Genomic DNA, 22,240 nt, shown 5'->3' with positions numbered 1-22,240 from the left:
ACCAGAAGCAATTGGAGTACATCTTCTGAAGCAATTTAAGAGGAAATTTGGGAGAAAAAGAAATGCAAGAGTTGGCTATTCAACAGCACCGAGGGAAAGGATCAATCTGACTTTCTCAATTAACTGCGTTGTGAATTGCTGCTGAAAAAACAAGACCTTTAATTTAAAACCTTGAAACCAAACATTTTAGTCAATTTAGTGCATGTTATTGGGTATATGTCTTGATTTTGAGCTAGCAAAGGATAAAATGAAATCACAGGAGCAGCATTTTATCCCTGTCCAATAAACAGGAAACAATGTTTTCTTGGATCTTAGAAGGCAGATGAGGGCAATTTTGCAAGTAGCTATATTTCATGTCATGCAGTGGGGTTTTTTGAATGTCCAACAACAAGATGTGGGCTCACAATATTCTTCTAACCTATACCTGAATGGTTGTAGCGCTCTCCTCCACTGCCCTGCTAAGCAGACATTATTTACTTTCTCTGACAAATGGCCAAACACTTTTACAATTAAGTGGATTACCCAAAATAATCCTGCTGGCCAACTGCAAATGCCATGAAGTGGACAGAAAACGAGATGATCCAACTACCTTGGGAGAGATTGGATTGTACTAATCCATACTTTCTATGAAAATAAATGTCGGATTGAATAGTTTATTCCAACACATGAAAATCACGATCAGACTTAATTAATCACTTTATGAATTGTAGAATGCAGACAAGTTGGTTATCTACACAATGGATTGTATTCAAACTGGGACATTATTTTGAGTTAGATAAATAACTAGCTTAACCGGTGATGTAAAATAAGTCACATTTTATCTGTTTAGATTCGATAATTATATAGCACTTAAGCTTCAGGTAAATACCACTCGCTTTCACTATTTGAAATGCATGTAAAACACTTTTCTGACTGTGTTGGCAGTCAGTCCTTACAGTATCGTATGCAACGATATTGAAGTTTGGCAACTTGCCATGAGGTATGGATTAAAATTCACAGCATCAGCGTACCAAAATATACCAGTTGGCCGAGTAGCGCCTGTGCTTCCACTGCCTGCCTGATGTCAACCCCAGTCTGAGTGGTTTCTAATAGTGCAGCAGTCCCGTTAACCAATTACCAAGCGTGCCTGACTGTCTTTTTCTGTGAAGTTCCAGGTGTCCACTCAATATCTTTGTCCTCAATCTCACTGTACAATAAAGTGCATCCTCCTGTTCCATGGTACAGAATACATCGGCACACCAATTCACTCCACGGATGAATCAACTACATAACATAAAATTGGCTCTGATTTTAATGATTTAGAAGTTTATCGGAGGCTGCAAATCTCAAGTTGAGAACAAGACTGAGCAGAACGGCTTGAGTTCAGCATCAAATAGACTTGATACTTTGACTGAAAGATAATTAAACCGATTACTGGTGAGAAAAGTGGCCACTTCACAAGCATTGCTGGAAATGAGGATTTGAGGACATTGAACTGCAGACACTCCCTAACTTGTTCTGGTGTTTTTTTCCCTGAATGTTGCACAAAACTGCTGTATCTTTTCCAACAGCAACTGAACTTTAGATTCAACTGAGATCAGCCTATCAGATTTTCGGGAAAGCAGCCATGGGTTTATTGCTTATACATCAAAGGTACTACTCAAGGGTACGTGGACTGGACTTCTGCTCCTTCTGAGATTTCTTCCCTCTCTTTTGACAATGGCAAATACACAAAATGTCTAGCTCACTCCTCAAGCAAGACCCCAGTAGCACAAGGTGTTCATGCATCTAATAGGATGAGAAACCCGCTTTTGCACCCTCAGAGCCTGATCGAACATAGGCAGCTTCTAGGCTAACAGTAGCTCAAGGATAGCACACTGTACACTAAAAGATAAAATCCACTCATTCCCATCTCTAATCTTCAATTTTCTGTTAAGTGTGTTCATGGTTATGGTGATTACTAACATCTGATGTTGCAGAGTAGATGCAGGAACACAAGGAAATGTATAAGTGAATAGTGCTGTCTACCTTCTCCAATAGGGCCCTTACTGCAATGCACTATTTGCCCTGTTTGATAAATTTGTATGTAGAAAACACATTCCATAGTGCAATACAACTTTCAGTTGTGCCCCAGCAGCTTAGGAACGCTGGTCTTTTGCTCCACCCTCCCATAATTTCTGTCTAATCCTCATTGAATGGATTCTGGTTATAGTTCGAGAGACAGCTGAATCCCATGAGCATTCATTCCTTCTGAGTGAGGCTGGAACGCAAGTTTTGTTCAGGCTGCTCCACAATAATAGCTTTCTCTAGACAAAGGTAAAATTCATCAAATGCAGAGAGTTACTGAGGTTCATACACAAGAGACAACCAATAGGACCTATTGTTACACATCTGCAATGCTGGATTAATGACTGTAGCCAAGGGTCTGGTATAGTGCTAGCCCACTCTAATCAAAAGCTAGAAAGGCTACTGTTAATTTTAATTTTGAGTCCTAGCACCCAGACACTGTTGCCTGGATCTACCTAAACTCAAAGTGCTGGTTTACTTTCATGTAATACAAGGATCTACGTTTCAAAGTAGGAATTTATATCCGGGAGGTTTGTAGGTTCACGTTTCATAGCTTTCTGGGAGAAAGAAAAACGAGCATGTAATGTGTAAAGAACTGAAAAAGAACAAGTGGCACATCGAGTGGAATGTTTCACAAATTAATTAAATACTTTCACTGACATGACACCTGCCAAGTGGCAAAGGAAACAAATAACCATACCATCATCTTTAGGTACTCTGTATTTAAGCACACACAAAAAACACATTCTTCCTCACAAGAGTGCTGTGAACCTTGCAAATGCCAAGGACAGCTCATGACGAAGGTCTTCCAATGAGCACTAAAGCTAAAGGAGATTTGACAAAGGTAAAAAGGAAAGTCAGGAAGCAACATTCCCTTTAATTTCCCTTTGTGTGCGCTGCCTGTTTTCTGCACTCCTCGGCTCCTTTAAGATGCTGCGTGGCTGTGCAGGTCCACATCTTAAAAGGGCCGCTTACACTTGTTCTCTGTACTGCACGTTCCCAAATGCTGTACTACAATGGCGTGGCTTAGTGGGAACGCTACGAAGAGGATATGTAAATTATCCATTTGACTGAAACCAGCAGGACAAGTTTAATAAAACATAGCACTCAGCAACCAGTAGTTCATGCGGATTTTTCAAGTGGTCCATTTCTAAAGAAAACATTTTGGTGGACCTTCAACTGCAGAACAGATTCCCAACATCCTCTTCCCCAAAGAGGAAGTCAGAAATTCTTCCAAAAGACCATTCCCAAAGCTGTTCTAGGAGTTGATAAAAACCACAGGATTAAAAGGATTCGTATATGAGTCATGTCGATATATATCAGGGCAGGTCAGACCAGCCGATACTAGTGAAGGGTTTGATATATCAAAGGGACGAATGCTTGTAGAAGCTGCAGTGCTTCAGTTATTCCACTAGATCATAAATGAGCTCCACGCTGGAGTGGGAAAACCCTTACTGAAACTGGGCTGATCGCTTCCATCTATTCTCAGGTCAAGGTCAGGATGGAAGAAAACAAAACAGATATTTTACCTTCTCCAGGAATGTGTCAGCTCAGGGCAAAACCATCAAGTGAGATTTTTTTTGTCTTGCCCAAATAAAAAGAACAAATCAACATGCCCTGCTTCTGCCAAACTACTGGTTGCCCAATGCGATCACATCTGGTATAGTCTGGGCTAACTTTAATCCAATTCATCAAGTGATGGATTTGCAAATGGCTCAGTAAGGAACTGCAATCCACATCCCTCAGTATGTGGAGTAATTATATACTACTAGACCTATGGATCCAATAGACTGGGGAAGAGTATCGTTCGCCTACAGATCGGATAGAGTGGGAAAGAGTACATTAAAAGAACATTAAGAACTCCATAAATGAAGAAAATTCAGAGAGGGGAATAGACAGTTAAATACATGAAAATCTCATTTGGAGGAAAACAGCTTGAATCAGGAATTTGGGAATGCCAATTATATACTCCAATAGATAACATATATTTAGAGGGAAATGATATTAGAACAGTTTATAAGTAACGATGTCTATTAAAAACCAGGAAGACCTCACAATCAACTCAGATATCTCTCTTTTCCATTCACATCCAGGACTCGAGTTGGTCATTTTAAGTGAAAATGTGCCAGAATGCTTGAGTTGGTATCCAAAAGATTTTAATTTAATTATCAAAGCTCAACTTTGACTGAGACAAGCCATCTGTAGGTTAAGTGACTGGGCAAAAGAATGGCAGATAGAGAAAATGTGAAATTGTTCACTTTGAGGGGAAGAATAGAAAAGCATGCTACTACTTAAATAGAGAGAGATTGCGGAACTCAGTGGTACAGTGGGATCTGGGCATCCTGGTATACATTAGTATGCAGGTACAGCACATGATTAGGAAGGCAAATGGGAGGGCAGCACGGTGGCGCAGAGGTTAGTACTGCTGCCTCAGCGCGCCGAGGACCCGGGTTCGATCCCGGCCCTAGGTCACTGTCCATGTGGAGTTTGCACATTCCCCAGTGTCTGCGTGGGCTCACCCTCACAACCCATAAAGATGTGCAGGTTAGGTGGATTGGCCATGCTAAATTTGCCCCTTAATTGTAAAAAAAAAAAAAAAAAAGAACTGGGTATTGTAAATTTTAAAAAAGGAAGGCAAATGGAATGTCATTGTTTATTGCAAGGGGAATGGAATAGAAAAGGAGGGAAGTTTTAGTGCTGCCGGACAGGGCTTTGGTGAGACGACGTCTAGAATACGGTGTGCAGTTTTGGTCTCCTTATTCGAAAAGGGTATGATTGAGATAGCAGTTCAGAGAAAATTCATTCCTGGGATGAAGAGTTTATCTGAGGAAGAATGGTTGAACAGGTAGAGTCTATACCCACTGGGGGTGACATTATTGAATCATGCAACATCCTGAGCAGACTTAATAGGGTGGAGAGATGAGAACTAGGGGGCATAATTTAAAAATAAGAGGTCTCCCTTTTAAGATGGAGGAGGGCCGTCTGTGGAATTCTATTCCACAGAAAGTAGTGGAGGCTGTATTTATTCAAGGCTGAATCAGATAGATCTTTCATAGACAAGGGAGCAGACAGGAAGTTGGAGCCGAGGCACAGCCAGATCAGGCATGATCTTATCTAATGGTAGAGCAGGCTCTAAGGGCCAAATGGCCTACTCCTGCTCTCAAGTCCTATGTATTATTAGAATAATATCGACATATTATGCCAAATTCAGTGGTGGGAATGGGATAGTTATTTATTTTTGGTACGCAGTACCTAGTACTCGCTAGCCAGGTATAATTATAGAGATGAAAAGCCCTCACAGTACTCCAAATGTGTCTCAGCAGCAATCTCAAAAGAGGGGCCCATCCCACTTTCCTCTACCCAATTTAACCTGTGTTTATTTTTCTCACCTATAATGGTTCTGAGGAAGTAGGTCCATCAGTGCCAGCTTTGTGCTGTAGAGATACAAACTCAGAGATGAAGATTGCCAAAACTAATTTAATTTGGAACTCTTGGAGCCAGAAACAGGATTAAAAAAAAAACTCCCCTTAGCTTTGGTCTAGGTTCAAACCCTGAGGTGAAAGGATAGTGCAGTTACCATGGCTACATTGGAAAAAAATTGTCTCAGGGAAATTATTCCCATTAGTCTTAAAAATAAACAAAGGAAAACAATAAATAAGATGGTGGCGTTGACCCAACACACTACAAATTTTTTTTAAAAAAAATTAATTACTAGATATTCTTAGATCACTTGCTACGAACAAATTAGGCTCAGCTCCAATGGCAGAACTTTAAAACTAACAGAAATGTTGGCGTGCAAACAGCCTGCTGAGTTTGCAGTCTCCCAGTGTTTGCGTGGGTTTCGCCCCCACAACCCAAAGATGTGCGGGGTAGGTGGATTGGCCACACTAAATTGGAAAAATGAATTGGGTACTCTAAATTTTAAAAAAGCCAGCCTGCTAAATGAAGCTCAAGGCCAACGTTCATTTATTGAGGCAGCAAAAAACATGGGAAGCATCTTTCTAACGGGCAAAGGCAGTAAAAGACGGACTCAAAAGCCGCAGGACTGATGAGCCCTCTGGACCCTTATAATTCCAGGGATGAAACCAGGACGACAATAATTACCTGACAAAACCCTAATTCGAGAAGTGGCAGAAACTAGTGTCTGCTTCTCTTCTCCTCACAGCCTGCATTCTCTACTGAATGGAAGGCATGGGAAATAGCCAACGTTGCAAAAGAAATCTCAAAACTGTCACCCGCGGACCCCATTTCCTGTCCATTTTTATTAATTTGAAGCAATCTACAATCAGAGGCGCCTCTTGGATCTTCCGGCTCTTAACATTAACGGTTCCCACATAGGCTAAAAATTTCAACCGAGAAGCAGTGCTTTATACGGAACGTCAAGATTCGCAAGTCACGCTATCAGTAGAACTGATAGCAATCCCATCTGTGGAAGCATGTCCCAACCAGATATATCCAGTTGCACTTAAATTGCAAAAAACAGCTCGGTGTAAAAAAAAGTTACTCATCTGTTATTAAAATTAGATGAAAATGTTTACATCTCGGTCCAAGTATTGAGAGTCGAGGTGGATTGTAATGTCAAAAATTTCAATTTTAAAAAGGATGAAACAAATATAATCAATTATGGAAATTTATAAAGTAGACTAACTTGACCCACCATACAGCTACTTGAACCACATAAATTCCTTTTTCCCCTAAGAAAATACAGATATGGTAGAAAAATGTGTAAGAAATTCTCACCACAAAGCCAATAATTAATTACCAAGAACAAGTCAAACAATAATTACACAAAAATATATAACTCCACACAATTCTTCTTTAAAACAGATAATCTTAGTCAACAGAATCAATGCCTGAAGCTGCAACAGCATTTTCGAGACCTCCGGTTAAACACTCTTGGTCTAAGGCAGTGGTAGCGTGGGACTGCCTTCCTCCTTCCTCCTGACTTGAAGTGTTCACCTCAGCCAATTCTGAAAGATCTGGGCTCTGACATGCCTGGTATTCCTCTTCTGTCAGGTTTAAAGGCCCATCATTTCCTGAAAGCTGACACTGAAGAAGCTGCACTTTTTTATTCAGGTCATTTCTCTCTGTCTGCAGAGCCCTGCAAAGCTTTTCCAACCGCTCCAGTTTCACCTGTAGACCCTTGTATTCCTTATCCCGAAGCGTTTTCTGTACAAAATGTAAAAGAGCAAACACAAAATATCAAGTATCTCTGCAATGTGTTAAAATTCTAGCCATTTACTTTATGCCTGCTGCATCTAGTTTTAAATTCTGAAATGCTGTGATAACCACTTGAGTACCGAGGGAGTGCGACGGTGTCTGAGGTGCCATTTTCCAGGTGAGACTTTAAACTAAAGCACTTTCTGCTCTCTTAAGTGGACAGGAAATCTCCAAAGGCACTATTTGGAAGAGAAGCAAGGTGCTTCCCAGTGCCCTGGTCAATATTTACCCTTCAACCGACATTACAAAAATAGATTGTCTAGTCAGTCACATTGCTGTTTGTGGGAGCTTGCTGTGCACAGTACAGCTGTCATGCTGCTCTTATTACAACAGTGACTACATTTCAGAAGCTTTTAATTGTCTGTAAAGCACTTTGGGACAGAAAGAACTATCCAAACACAGAACAATTTGACGTTGATGTCTGGGCATCTGAAGGACAAGACTCCATCTTGTTTCAAAGCAGCACAGTGGTTAGCACAGTTGCTTCATAGCTCCAGGGTCCCAGGTTCGATTCCCGGCTTGGGTCATTGTCTGTGTGGAGTTTGCACATTCTCTCCGTGTCTGCGTGGGTTTCCTCCGGGTGCTCCGGTTTCCTCCCACAATCCAAAGATGTGCATGTTAGGTGGATTGGTCATGATAAATTGGTCATGCTAAATTGCCCTTTAGTGTCCAAAAGGTAAGGTAGGGTTACAATAATAGGGTGGAGGCGTGGGCTTAATTAGAGTGCTCTTTCCAAGGGCCGGTGCAGACTTGATGGGCCGAATGGCCTCCTTCTGCACTGTAAATTCTATGATTCAAAAGATGGTTGTCGTCTTCCAACGCATGAGGGAGGTGAAGGTTCAAAGCTACGGACATGCTAATTCTGAGTGAAGGTAAGGCTAGGAAAAAGTTGAACTGGGAGAACATTATCCCTGGAGATTTCTAAGTGCTTTTCTTTCCCCGCTCTCACCATCTAAAAGCTGCAAGGAAGAAACAGTCAAAACAAGTCTTTGATCTGATCTCTTTACAAGGCGTTTAAAACTCTATTAAATGTCAGTCCATTTCGAAAACACACAGCACCTCGTCAGTAAGGGACAGAGAACATGCTGGTTTGCTGAACCTCCTGGAGAGGGTGCACAAGTTTCATTAGTACAGACCTCCACCTACATATTAAATATGGGAAAAGGGACAAGAGGAGGGACAAAGTGGGTAATGGGCAGGTGAAAAAATGATTAAACCCCAAATGTTTCTGGGCGCAAGTCTCCACAGAGAATGTTTCCATGGGTGATGACTAGACGTAAATACAAGTCTGTTACTCAAGTCTGCCAATTAACCCATCAGCTCACGCTCACCGTTTACTTTCCGCATTACACCCGTTATAATATTTACAGGTATTACAGCTGGAGAATGTGTCTTTTCATTCCAGTCAATTCCACACTGCACTGTAACTGAAGTTGCTTTTAATAAAAGGAAATGAAACAGCTGCCCCACAATTGTCAAAAAATATGACAACACAGAAACAAAGCGCTATTGCAGTTAAAAATATTTACCCCATATCTGCAGTGCAATGTGCAGCTAAATGGGCCTCAGTGGCATAGATCCAGATAATAACCATAATTTTAACTGTAAAAGTCAGAAATTACGCAAACGACAGTAATTTTCCGATAGGTGAGTACTTAGATTATGGCCTCGTATGTTCGGAGAAAGAGTGAAAAATTTGGACGACCTTCCTGAGCAATGTAGCCATCTGGGATGGCCACTTCCAACTAGGTACAGAGAAACTCGCAAAGCCTGGCGGGTAAAATGGACAAGTCAAGACTCAGGCAGGCTCAGTAGCCTGAAATGCATATTCGTAAGCAAGAAATCCAGACGGTATCGAAACTCGTTCCAATTAGCATTTTAATGGAGCGGATTAGCATTTGCTGGCCCACCTTCCCCAAAACAAAGGACTGGTACTCAAGCAACCGGGACAGTCCCAGACATTTCGCCGCCACTCCCTGTTCAAGGGAAATGCAAACAACGGGGTCAGTGACTGTTTGGGACATGCCCAGCCATCCAGATCCCCGCCCACTTAATGGCTAAGGAATCGAACGGAGTGATCAGGGATCATCCAATTATTAAGGCCCAAATCGAAGGACCACCCAAAAGAGCACGAAAGCCCCCGAGTATAAGAAGAGGAGTTTGCCATGTTCGCTCTCTCTTGGCGCCCTCTTGGCCTTGGTACCCCGGTCATCGCCAATTGCAGCAACACCAGAAGTGAGTCCAAGTTCAATGCCCACTACCAGGCGGATGAGCCCAGCTGAGCAGCAGTTACTCCTTCGAACCCGAGAGATCCAGAATTGAACAGCGGCCACTGTTTTCTGACCAAAGCCGGGTGCCCGAAGTTAAGTACAGGTTGTCTTAGCTGATAAGTGTAGTTAACTAGTAGTGTTTATGTTGCATGACTAAGTGTGTGTAAATAAAGTACCCTTGACCTTGAACTAACTAACTGGTGTTTGGCTCTTTGATCGACAGCCGGTTGAAACTTGTGGTGGTATCATTCGATACCGGGCGACTCTCAGCATTAAGGCATAGAAAACACAGAAAGAAGGGCAAATTCACTGATTGCCATAATTGAAACAGAGCCACAGAAAAGACAAGTAAAAGAATCGCGCAACAGTTATTGGCGACATCTGACGGGATTCGACCCAGAAGTGACCGTGTCACTCCGAGAGAACCTACAAAAGCATTTGAGTTAGAATCCAAATTGGCAAAGTAAAAGAAACCACAAGCGAAACCAGTATCGATCAAACCTCCAGAATTCGGAAGTGTGTAATTTGCATGCGTACTAACAAAGGGATATAAGGTAAACTCGATAGATTTTGTTGCGTAAAACTTTCGGGAATTGGGTAAACCGGAAAATAGTTTGAGCTGTACCCGTGTTTGCACCACCGCTTTATTCCCCCTTGTTCCAAATTTCCGGGAGTCAGAAGTATTTGTAGGGATGGCCATGAAGGCAATGGAACGCCTTATGCATCCACAAGAGCCCGAGGTCGCTGCGACCAATAGATCAGAACACTGTCCCGTATGGGAAGAAGAGATTAGGAAATACCTAAAGGGGAAAGGATGGCCCCTATGGACTGCGTTTTGCGCGAATGAAGAGACAGATCCTGGCAGCATAGGACAGACTTGGTGGGACAGCCTGACCGAGATCCATAAAAAGAGTTTGACTAAGGTTCGTAAGCCAATGGCAATCGTGTCCTATCTGGCACAATTGCGAGGCACAGAGGACGTCGTGAGGTCGCTCCGCAAGCAGCTAGAGGAGAAGGAGAAAAGTAGAGAGGGAGATTTAAGTGAAAGCGAGTGAACAGCTCCGGGAGCAGTTAGCAGCGAAGGACAAGGAAATGGATGATGTCAAGAGGGCACATCAATCCTGTCTCGCCCACCGTAGCAGCTTCCAAATCCAATACAATAAGGCCTACCAGGACACACAGCGTGCTGTACTGGTAAGAGAAGAGACAGAGAATCAGGTACAGCAGTTAAAGAAACAGTGCGATGATCTAAAAGCAGCCCTCCGATCACTCCACAGTTCCACCACGGAACAGAGACAGAGTTCAGTGGACGATGCCAAATGCAGGCAGCAAATTGCAAGGTTTCAATCCCTATCAGTTCAAAATGGGTTTAGAGACACCTTTGGCCCACAGCTAGACCAGGAAGACGGCCCCGATTGGCAGGAACTCAGTGAAACGGCCCAACGGTACGTAAGCAAGACCGGAGAATCAAAATAGAGCGCCCAGGCCCCGAAAAGAAAAGCACCCGCACCACCGACTGCACAGGCAGCACCCAACCCAATGAACACCATTACCTCACAGCGCAGGGTTACCACGAAAGACCAACCCGATTTCGTATACACCACCCCATTAACGATCATTCAGTTACGAGATGCCCGCGAGAAGATAGATACTTTCCACCCCACATCAGACCCACATCACTTTTTCGAGTTAGTGAAACAACAAACCTCATGCATGGTTTAGACGAGCCGGAGCACGTAAAGCTCATAGTTATGTGCTTAGATCCCTCAGTTACTTCAACCCTTTCCGACCCACAAAATGTAGGAGGAGGTTGCCTCCAAGAAATGAAAACGGCCATTTTAGACGCCATAGGATATAGCAGAGGAGATCCGGTCGACAGACTCAACCGGTTCAGGCAGAAAAAGGGAGAGCATCCAAAAGCGTTTGCTGGACGCCTTTAGATCCATTTTATTGCTATATTTGGTGAGTTAGCCCGCGCCCATTTATCAGCAGACAATATGGCGAAATTGACCCATACGTTGGTATCCCATGCCACAGAGGTAGGACAGAAGGCATGCGCCAGTTACGACCCCTCAGACCCAGCACACAATGAAGTGTGGGTTCTGTAACGATTGTCCAGAGCTTCGGAACAGTCGGGTCAGAAAAGACAGAGCATGAGGGAGTAGACGCCACAATGAATCCAGTAAGGGCACACCAAGACCCTGCATGGGTAAATGAAGGCAGAGGTTTAGTGCCACACCCCAAGTCACAGGAATGCTATAATTGTGGACAGAAAGGACATTACGCCCGAGAATGTCAAGTCCCCCCAGAAGCAGCAAAGGAATCAGCACCCCCCAGAAACAATACCCGACCCATTCACAGCGTTAGCGTCCGGCCAGATAATTCGGCCATGAGTGGCACCGATTGACGGTGTTCGGGCTCCCCAACTTGGGTCTGCGATACCATTTGGGATAAATCCGGAAGACCGGTAGTTGCAGGCACAGTCCGGGGACACCCCGTAGAGTTCCTTTGGGACACAGGAGGGTCCCGAACCACGTTAAACTCCTCCATCATGTACCAGAAAGAGATATGGCCCACTACGGATAGTCACCTCCAGCAGGGACACATCACAGCCCCTGTGGACGTACAGCTCTGTAATATTAGGACAAAACATTCGGTTGTTTTAGTAGCCCCAGGCAGCAGGTCACATCCTAGGCATCGATTTCATGAGCGCACACAACCTTTCATTCGACCCAGTCAACCGATGCATATGAGAAATGAAATGAAATTAAAATGAAAATCGCTTATTGTCACAAGTAGGCTTCAATGAAGTTACTGTGAAAAGCCCCTAGTCGCCACATTCCGGCGCCTGTTCGGGGAGGCTGGTATGTGAATTGAACCGTGCTGCTGGCCTGCCTTGGTCTGCTTTAAAAGCCAGCTATTTAGCCCAGTGTGCTAAACCAGCCCCATATGGAAAATGGCTAGAACAGCGCGAGCCCCCACCACGCTCACAGTAGGAGATTATGCCCACAGAATCAGCTCAGTAGGAGTGTACTGGTTTGATCCACAAACCATTACACAGACAAAGCGGTGAGAGAGGTCTTGAAAAGACATGACATAAAACAGCATTTGCCCAGCACAAGCACGACTGCGGCAAAATCCCAGTAGTAAACATTACAGGTCCCGATCCCAAGCCCCAAAAACAGTACGGCTTCCCCCAGCAAGTCGAGGGAGAGATTGCCAAGGTAATTCAAAGTTTATTGAATCAGGCGTGATTCGACCCGTCACATCGACGAATAATGCCCCGATTTGGCCAGTAAGAAAACCTGATGGAACATGGCGACTGACCATCGACTACAGAGAATTGAACAAAGTGACTCCCCTAGCAGCCCCCACCGTTGCCACGGGTCCCGAGACCATGTTGAGACAGGGACTCCAGTCGGTATTAGACATCAGTAATGGCTTTTGGTCCATACCACTGGACAAAGCATGCCAGTATAAATTTGCGTTTACCTTCCAGGGACAGCAGTACACGTGGATGTGCCTTCCACAAGGCTTCCACAACTCCCCCTCAATTTTTCAGACAATTGGCAAACGGATTGTTTAAATTTTCCCGCCCTGAATGCCTTGTTCAGTATGTGGACGACTTGCTCCTCCAGACTGACACCAAGGAAGAGCACATCTCGCTTCTTTCTGAATTACTAGAACTCCTTACAATGATTGGATGCAAAATTAACCCCAAGAAAGCCCAAATCCTTCAGGAAAAAGTCACATATTTAGGTACGGTCATCACGCATGGGAAGCGTGAAATAGAACTCAAATGCATTGATTCCATTGTAAATTTGCCCTTGCCACAAATCGTTACAGCACTCCAGTCATGTTTAGGACTGGTTGGATATTAGAACCATATAGACGGATTCGCCACAAAAGCAGCCCCACTTTCCGAGCTACTAAAGAAACAGGCCCCATGGAAATGGCTTCCACAGCACACGGATGCCGTGGATGCCTCCGCTTTGCAAGCCCCCGATCCCCACACGCGATAGAGGTAGCGACCACAGACCGAACCCTTTCAGCCGAACTCCTGCAGGAAAGGCACGATCGTCTAGGACCTGTAGCCTATGCCTCACGAGTCTTAGATCCGGTCAAACAAGAATTTTCAGCCTGCGAAAGGCACCTGTTAGCAGTTTTCTGGGCGGTACAGTACTTCTTGTACAGACTAAAAGATGGCACAGTAAGCCAAATTCGAGCAGCGCGATGGACCCTACTCCTACAGGGATGCGACATCACTGTAAAACGGATGAAAACGCACACGTTTCTGGCCGATAATTTGCATTTTGCAGGAACCCCACGAGTGCGAGATCATAGCCTCAACGCACAGCACAGGCCCCTTTGTTCCCAAGTCGGTACCAAGAAAGACAGGTATCGGACCCCAGCCCACAGACATAGCACTGAGAATTTACGTAGATGGCTCCTCCACATTCCTTGAGGGAAAAAGGATAACAGACTGTGGTATTTATGTGGAGGAAGCGCATGGACGCGCTTTAGAAGAATAGCTTTAAAGTTGCCTGGCCACATAGGTTCCCAGGCAGCCGAGTTAGCGGCCATTGCTTACATTGTCCAGCACCCTGATTCATTCCCGACCCCTGCAGACATATATTCGGACAGTTTGTACGTCTGCAACAGCCGAACAGAATTCCTACCCCTGTGGAATCGAGAGGATTTATTTCCACCGACGGAAATCCTCTACCATCAGCCCCACTGCTCAAACATATCCTTCAGACAGCTAAAGGCAGGAAGTATGGCATCATCAAAGTAAGAAGTCAACATCGTTCCTCCCCACCTGGTGATGTGAAAGCTGACGCCCTAGCAAAGGCAGGCTCACGACATGGCCACTTTTAGCAACCCCCTGAGAGTGCCCCAATACACGCAGTTCAGGTCTCACAGACCAACATCCAAGACCTAGCCCAGGCACAGAAAGAAGACGAAGCGTTAAAAGTCATTTTAAAAGGGAACTTCCCAGCTCCCTGTGAAAAGTTTAGGAATTCCTTGACGGTCCATGAGGGAATCGTTTTAAAAGCTGGAATTTATGTAGTCCCCACCCAGGACAGGAATGAGATACTTTGTAAGTTCCATGACGGACATGGACTCCAAGGGATTGAATCCACCCTTGCCCACCTCAGACCCCTCTGCTGGTGGCCTGATTTGAAAACCGACGTGTTCCATTAAGTCGAAAACTGTTTAATTTGTGCTCAAAACAACCCCGATAGGTATGCGGAAAAAGCCCAGCTACGCCACACCCGCCCTGTAAATGGCCTGTAGACAAACCTTCAATTGGATTATATTGGTCCCCTCCCGCCCCCTTCAGAAATGGATACAAGTATGTCTTAGTAGTGATAGACACATTCACGAAATGGGTTGCAGCGTTTCCCTCAAGAACAAACACAGCCAAGTCCACGGCGAAGATCTTAACTGAGCAAATTTTTACGAGATGGGGACTCCCCCGTAGTATTGAGTCGGACCAAGGTTCCCACTTTTCGGGAAGGATCATGAAAAATGTGATGACGATATTTGGGATTAAACAAAAGTTCCACATTGCCTATCACCCGCAGTCCTGCGGCATTGTGGAGCACATGAATCGGATGCTAAAGGCCACACTTAGAAAAATGGTGCAGCAGCACAACACAACATGGGACACAGTGCTCCCATTCGCACTGATGTTCATTAGGAACACAATGTCGAGCTCAACAGGATATACCCCCCATACCCTCATGACCGGACAATCCATGAAGGGTACCGAATACTTATTTGGACTTGATTTGGCCAGCCCCGCAGTCATTGCCCTGACCCATGAGAAAGCAGTCCAGCACATGGTAGAGAATATTAAAGCAGCACAGCTCACTGCAGCTGTTCGACTAGGCGCTAAACGAAAGAATAAGGCCTGCTTTGATAAAACAGTACACCCGCCAGAGTGTACAGTCGGACAGCAAGTAATGATCACCTTATAAAACCCTAGCTCATTCCTCTCCCCTAAATTTGCAGGACCCTATTCAATCTCAAAGTAAGCCCCTCAGTTTATAAAATCACATATCTGAACGGAAAATCAGGATGGTTCCATGTAAGTCAGCTTAAGGTTTACGGAACGCAGTGCAGCCACTCGCACCACCTCTCATTGGCAATGGCAGACAATGAGGACCCACCCACTGACAACCCAATTTTTCCCTCCCCCAGCAGCAGCAGTACGTCCAGACACGACCTTGACCACGCCCCCAGAATCAAATTTCACCCTGGCGCTTGATTCGGCTGCTCGCGACAGCACTACTGAAGCCCCTGAGAGACCCGAATGAAGATCCCACGAACCAGGCCCCAGTCACTACAGGCCCAGAGACCCCAACCACGATACGCTCAGCCTCTTTGAAACAATTTATTTACCCACACCGGAACCTGACCTGCCACCCAACGATAGCGAAGGCCCCCTACGGAACATGAAGCACTGGCACCGTGACAATTCCTGTTGCCTGACGAGGAATGATGAATCGGCACACGCCACGTTAGCACGCAAACTCCATGAATGAGTTTGGCACCCGGGAGATGGTGACAACTCTGAGTCTGACTCCCACCATGGTAACCCCTTTGCAAATCTTTTTGAAATGGAATCTTGAGGTGTGCAGATGATAAGAGTCAGGAACCGATTGAGATTTATGGTGTCCTGTACTCTGATGGAGCCTGCCCGCTTTTCTTTCTTTAATTTGTTATTTTTAAATGTTGAATGTGTCATGTGAGAGTGCCTTTAAGAAATGGATGTTTAAGCAATGTACCTTTAAGAAATGCAGTGATGTCAGAGTGTGGGTGGAGATGGGCTTCAGCTCGGCCATTTAGTTTCAGTTTGAGAGAGCAGCTGTGAGTGTCTGTGTGTTTTGCTGAGAGCTCCAGGAAGGAAAAGAGCTGGTCTGGTGATTTCTGCAAATCCAAAGACTAGAAATATATTGAATGTAGCCTGTGGTGCTCCTATTTTTGAAGGGTTGAAGTCTTTTGAATGTTTTAAGGAACAGTTTGCAGGATTGGGTAGTATTGTATTATTTTCGGGGTTATCTTTGAAGTAAGGGGTGTTAAGAGATCCAATGTTTATTTAAAATGTTAATTTGAGTTCATGGAATAAACATTGTTTTGTTTTAAAAACCACGTGTCCATAATTGTAATACTACACCTGGGGAACAAGCCGTGTGCTTCAAAAGCAACAATCCATTAAAGGGGGTTGGTTGAACTTCATGATACATTTTGGGGTTCTGAAAACATCTCTCCCATAACAAATGTTTGTTATTTGTGCGACTATGTGTGTCGATTTCACTAAAATTTTTGATACAGTTTATTCTTTCGGTCTCACACCAAATTTCTTGATGCACTCATAATTACTCTTCTGACGCCACATGGCAGTTAGTGAAACAAGTTTGTCTGGAGCCCATATAGTTACAAATTCTTACCGCTCTTGGGAGGTCACTCAGGCAGTGGAGTAACGGCACTTATCCCCGCCCTGCCTGGGGACCCCCTATACATTTGGTCAGCCAAGCTCGGGTAGTGGAGCAACGGCACTGATCACTGCCTTACCCAGGGATCCCACCCATTCTTCCCCTTGCCGGCCACCCTTCGGTTGCTATCCCCCACATACTATTTACATGTCAGAAACACTTAGTTGGAAAAACAAGTTTGCAGAGGACAGAGAAATTGCCCGCCCACTCAGCCCATAGGCTGCGACAGTGCTCGCACTGTGACACAGAATATATTTTTATTCGGATGTCTTGTCACCGCTAATGTTGTTAAAAAAAAAGAGGGAGTCACATATGGTGACGATTCTAATGGGACATTGACGTTAAGGAGAGACAGACAGACATACGAGATGTTAAACAACACGATTATAACAGATACTATGCTTCTTCCCCGAGGAAGATACGAAGATACTCAACGGCGAAGGAAAACCTGAACACAACGAAGACGACCCTGATGATCGGCATCATGATCTTCGCTGGAACAGTCCAGTTGCACGTGTTACCCACTTCTACCCCCCTCACCACACAGGCCCCGAACACGACTACCCAACACAACACCCCCAGCCCGGACACTACACCACACACACCCAGCCACTGATACCCTCACATGGTGTGAGAACCTCGTCAAGTGGTATCCACTGTCCTACACAGTGAAAGCCTTACTAGTGATAGCCATATTGTACAGACAATTAGACTACAAAAATGGAGAAGGAGAGCCTCCCGCCCTCCAGTATACACATTTAGAGCCCCCTTCCTCGGACTCAAGCAAACACCACACTCTTTCTGAACCTTTCTCCTTAATAACTTCCGCAGTTGTTGTTTTTGTTAACAAAGTTACTTCTCTGTATGTGAATGTTAGTGATAGGAAGAAATGTGATGCTGCAATCGGATTTTTTTTGTACTGTAAGATAAGTTCTTTGATTGTTAAATAGCAGCATGAGTGTAGTCTAGTTAGAGGTTCCCTTTTTTACTGAATGTTAAATGGCCCCCTAGAAATACTTAAGACACGTGTTGTTTAGGGAAAATTAGGTAAATGTTTTTGGACCCATAGGACAGAGTCGAGTAGAACCGGTCCTTGGTTAAGGGTTCCCGGCATTTCAGAGAACAAAGACGACCCAGTATTGTGATCCTTCATGCTTCGCGTCGAGGATCAAGAGGACGGAGTGTAGCCATCTGGGATGGCCACTTCCAACAAGGTACAGAGAAACTCGCAAAGCCTGGCGGGTAAAATAGACAAGCCAAGACTCAGGCAGGCTCAGAGCTGAAATGCATATTCGTAAGCAAGAAATCCAGACGGTATTGAAACTCCGTCCAATTAGCATTTTAATGGGGCCGATTAGCATTTGATGGCCCACCTTCCCCAAAACAAAGGATTGGTACTCAAGCAACCGGGACAGTCCCAGACATTTCGGCACCACTCCCTGTTCAAGGGAAACGCAAACGGGGTCAGTGACCGCTTGGGACACGCCCAGCCATCCAGATCCCCGTCCACTTATTGGCTAAGGAATCGAATGGAGTGATCAGGGATCACCCATTTAGTAAGGTCCAAATCGAAGGACCGCCCAAAAGAGCCCGAGCCCCCCCCCCCCCCCCCCCCCCCCCCCCCCCCCCCAGTATAAGAGGAAGAGTTTGCCATATGTTCGGTCTCTCTTGGCACCCTCTTGGCCTTGGTACCCCGGTCACGGCCATCGCCAATTGCAGCAACACCAGAAGTGAGTCTAAGTTCAACGCCCGCTACCAGACGGATGAGCCCAGCTGAGCAGCAGTTACTCCTTCGAACCCGAGAGATCCAGAATTGAACAGCGGCCACTGTTTTCTGACCTAAGCCGGGTGCCCGAAGTTAAGTACAGGTTGTCTTAGCTGATAGGTGTAGTTAATTAGTAGTGTTTATGTTGCATGACTAATTGTGTGTAAATAAAGTACCCTTGACCTTGAACTAACTAACTGGTGTTTGGCTCTTTGATCGATAGCCGGTTGAAATTTGTGGTGGTATCATTCGATACCTGGCGACTCTAAGCATCAAGACATAGATAACATAGAAAGAAGGGCAAATTAATTGATTGCCATAATTGAAACAGAGCCACAGAAAAGACAAATAAAAGAAACGCGCAACAGCAACCACCGTTTTTTAAAAATGCACGTGCAGTGTAGGAATCTTGGAGTTCAAATGAATGGGAGAGTTATTGTTACGGAAGGAGCAAGCTTCTGTGCCTATGGATTTCCACAGGCCCGATCATGGGCCAAGATCCAAATGGAACCTTCTGCCCAAAGCTACCCCCAATATGAAGCACAAGAATGTTATTTCAAAGCAATGCTGCTGCTCGGAAAAAGGAATTTGCATTAAAACGTTCACCATACATTGGTGAATTTCAGTGCAGAACACACATCTAATTCAAGGCAAGAAAGCAGTTATTCTGCATTCTCACTTCTAACAGTCAACAGCTGCCTGCCTGCAGATGTATCGGAAAGACGAAAGTATACCTTTTAAAAGAGGGTGCTTTGAGGTGTACTTTTTCAGGTGGACTATATGGAGCTCACTGGAATCCTTTAGAATTAAATCTCCTAATCTTTGCCTCCATCCCCAACCTTAACAGCATCGGTTTATTAATTCAGGACTATTTTGAATTTCAACCCTTTCAATGCTTTTTGACCATATTCTAAATTAGAAAATTGAAGGTTTTGCTGAAAAAGGGCTGGTTTTTTTTTTTGACTGTCGATCAGTTTTGTCAATTTGCTATGAAGGTGTTTAGGAAAATCTCACGATTGCGAGTCTGGAATTAGCATTCTTCTGTGCAAAGCAGTACCTGTGCACACAACACATTGTTCATGTTAAAGACAATGAATTGGACGGTTAAAGCACAAACCTCCTCAGCCATCTGTAAGAGCGCTTTGTTATTGTTCTCCCATTTAGTGCGCCATACTGTCGTTTCCTTTTCCAGCTTCTTGATTTTCTTCGTCATCTGCAGAAGGAAGAAACACAAGACCCCATTTGGTGAGACATCATGCCAGAGCATATTGATTATTTTAAAAAAAATATATTTTATTCAAAATTTTGTGGCCAAACATAACAGTACATAGTTTTTCTTTTGAACAACAACAAAGCAATATAAATACCCGTGGCCAGTTTTAACCAAATAAATAAATATTATATAAACAAAAACAAAACTGAGTGGCAACTGCCTTGTCAAAAATAGTTACTCTCCAAAGATACAATCCAATATACATTACTTATAACAAGTGTCTATACATATACAATGACATCCCTGAGAGTCCGTCCGGTTCCTCCCCCCCCCCCCCCCCGGGCCGCTGTTGTTGTCTTCTTCTTTTCCATTCCCTCTATCTTTCTGTGAGGTAGTCGATGAACGGTTGCCACCGCCTGGTGAACCCTTGAGCCGAACCCCTTAATAGGAATTTGATCCGTTCTAACTTTATAAACCCTGCCATGTCGTTTATCCAGGTCTCCACACCCGGGGGTTTGGCTTCCTTCCACATAAGCAATATTCTGCGCCGGGCTACTAGGGACGCAAAGGCCAAAACATCAGCCTCTCTCGCCTCCTGTACTCCCGGCTCTTCTGCAACCCCGAATATAGCCAACCCCCAGCTTGGTTCGACCTGGACCCCCACCACCTTCGAAAGCACCTTTGCCACCCCCACCCAGAACCCCTGTAGTGCCGGGCATGACCAGAACATGTGGGTGTGATTCGCTGGGCTTCTCGAGTATCTCCCACACCTATCCTCTACCCCCAAAAATTTACTGAGCCGTGCTCCAGTCATATGCGCCCTGTGTAACACCTTAAATTGTATCAGGCTTAGCCTGGCACACGAGGACGATGAGTTTACCCTACGTAGGGCGTCGGCCCACAGCCCCTCCTCAATCTCCTCCCCCAGCTCTTCTTCCCATTTCCCTTTCAGCTCATCTACCATGATCTCCCCCTCGTCCCTCATTTCCCTATATATGTCCGACACCTTACCATCCCCCACCCATGTCTCTGAGATCACTCTATCCTGCACCTCCTGCGTCGGGAGCTGCGGGAATTCCCTCACCTGTTGCCTCGCGAAAGCCCTCAGTTGCATATACCGAAATGCATTCCCTTGGGGCAACCCATATTTTCCCGTCAGCGCTCCCAGACTCGCAAACGCCCCATCTACGAACAGATCTCTCAATTTTTTATCATAGAATTTACAGTGCAGAAGGAGGCCATTCGGCCCATCGAGTCCGCACCGGCTCTTGGAAAGAGCACCCTACCCATGGTTAACACCTCCACCCTATCCCCATAACCCAGTAATCCCACCCAACACGAAGGGCAATTTTGGACACTAAGGGCAATTTATCATGGCCAATCCACCTAACCTGCACATCTTTGGACTGTGGGAGGAAACCGGAGCACCCGGAGGAAACCCACGCACACACGGGGAGGATGTGCAGACTCTGCACAGACAGTGACCCAAGCCGGAATCGAACCTGGGACCCTGGAGCTGTGAAGCAATTGTGCGAACCACCATGCTACCGTGCTGCCCCAGCTCTACCCCAGCTCTTGGCCATGTTCCAAATCCCCCATCCATTCTCCCCGGAGCAAACCTATGGTTATTTCTTATCGGGGACCGCACCGAGGCTCCAGTCTTTCCCCTATGCCGTCTCCACTGCCCCCAAATTTTCAATGTAGCCTCCACCACCGGGCTTGTGGTGTATTTCTTCGGTGAGAACGGCAACGGTGCCGTCACCATTGCTTGTAGGCTAGCCCCCCTACAGGACGCCCTCTCCAATCTCTTCCACGCCGCTCCCTCCCCTTCTCCCATCCACTTACACACCATTGAAATATTGGCGGCCCAGTAATAGTAGTTTAGGCTCGGTAGTGCCAACCCCCCCCTGTCCCTACTACGCTGCAAAAATCCCCTCCTCACTCTCGGGGTCTTCCCGGCCCACACAAAACTCAATGCGCTTCTCGATTCTCTTGAAAAAAGCCTTTGTGACCACTACCGGGAGGCACTGAAACACAAAAAGGAATCTCGGGAGGACCACCATTTTAACCGCCTGCACCCTACCTGCCAGTGACAGGGACACCATGTCCCATCTCTTAAAGTCCTCCTCCATCTGTTCCACCAACCGCGTTAAATTAAGCCTGTGTAATGTACCCCAATTCTTGGCGATCTGGATCCCCAAGTACCGGAAGTCCCTTGTTACCT

General features: G+C 45.2%; 1 protein-coding gene across 1 annotated transcript in view; it reads right to left on the bottom strand.

Moving 5' to 3' along the window:
• Nucleotides 1-2,748: 2,748 nt before the first annotated feature.
• The window catches only part of LOC140428094 (gamma-taxilin-like), a 100,311-nt gene continuing 80,819 nt past the window's right edge, over nucleotides 2,749-22,240 (bottom strand). Inside the window, 2 exon segments of the mRNA XM_072514139.1 lie at nucleotides 2,749-7,215; nucleotides 19,921-20,016. Of these exon segments, the coding sequence (XP_072370240.1) occupies nucleotides 6,880-7,215; nucleotides 19,921-20,016 (432 nt within the window). The 3' untranslated portion in view covers nucleotides 2,749-6,879.

The sequence above is a fragment of the Scyliorhinus torazame genome, chromosome 8, assembly GCF_047496885.1.
Source record: "Scyliorhinus torazame isolate Kashiwa2021f chromosome 8, sScyTor2.1, whole genome shotgun sequence".
Lineage (NCBI taxonomy): Eukaryota > Metazoa > Chordata > Chondrichthyes > Carcharhiniformes > Scyliorhinidae > Scyliorhinus > Scyliorhinus torazame.
The sequence above is the reverse complement of the archived record's forward strand: the minus strand, read 5'-3'. Positions and strand labels throughout refer to the sequence as shown.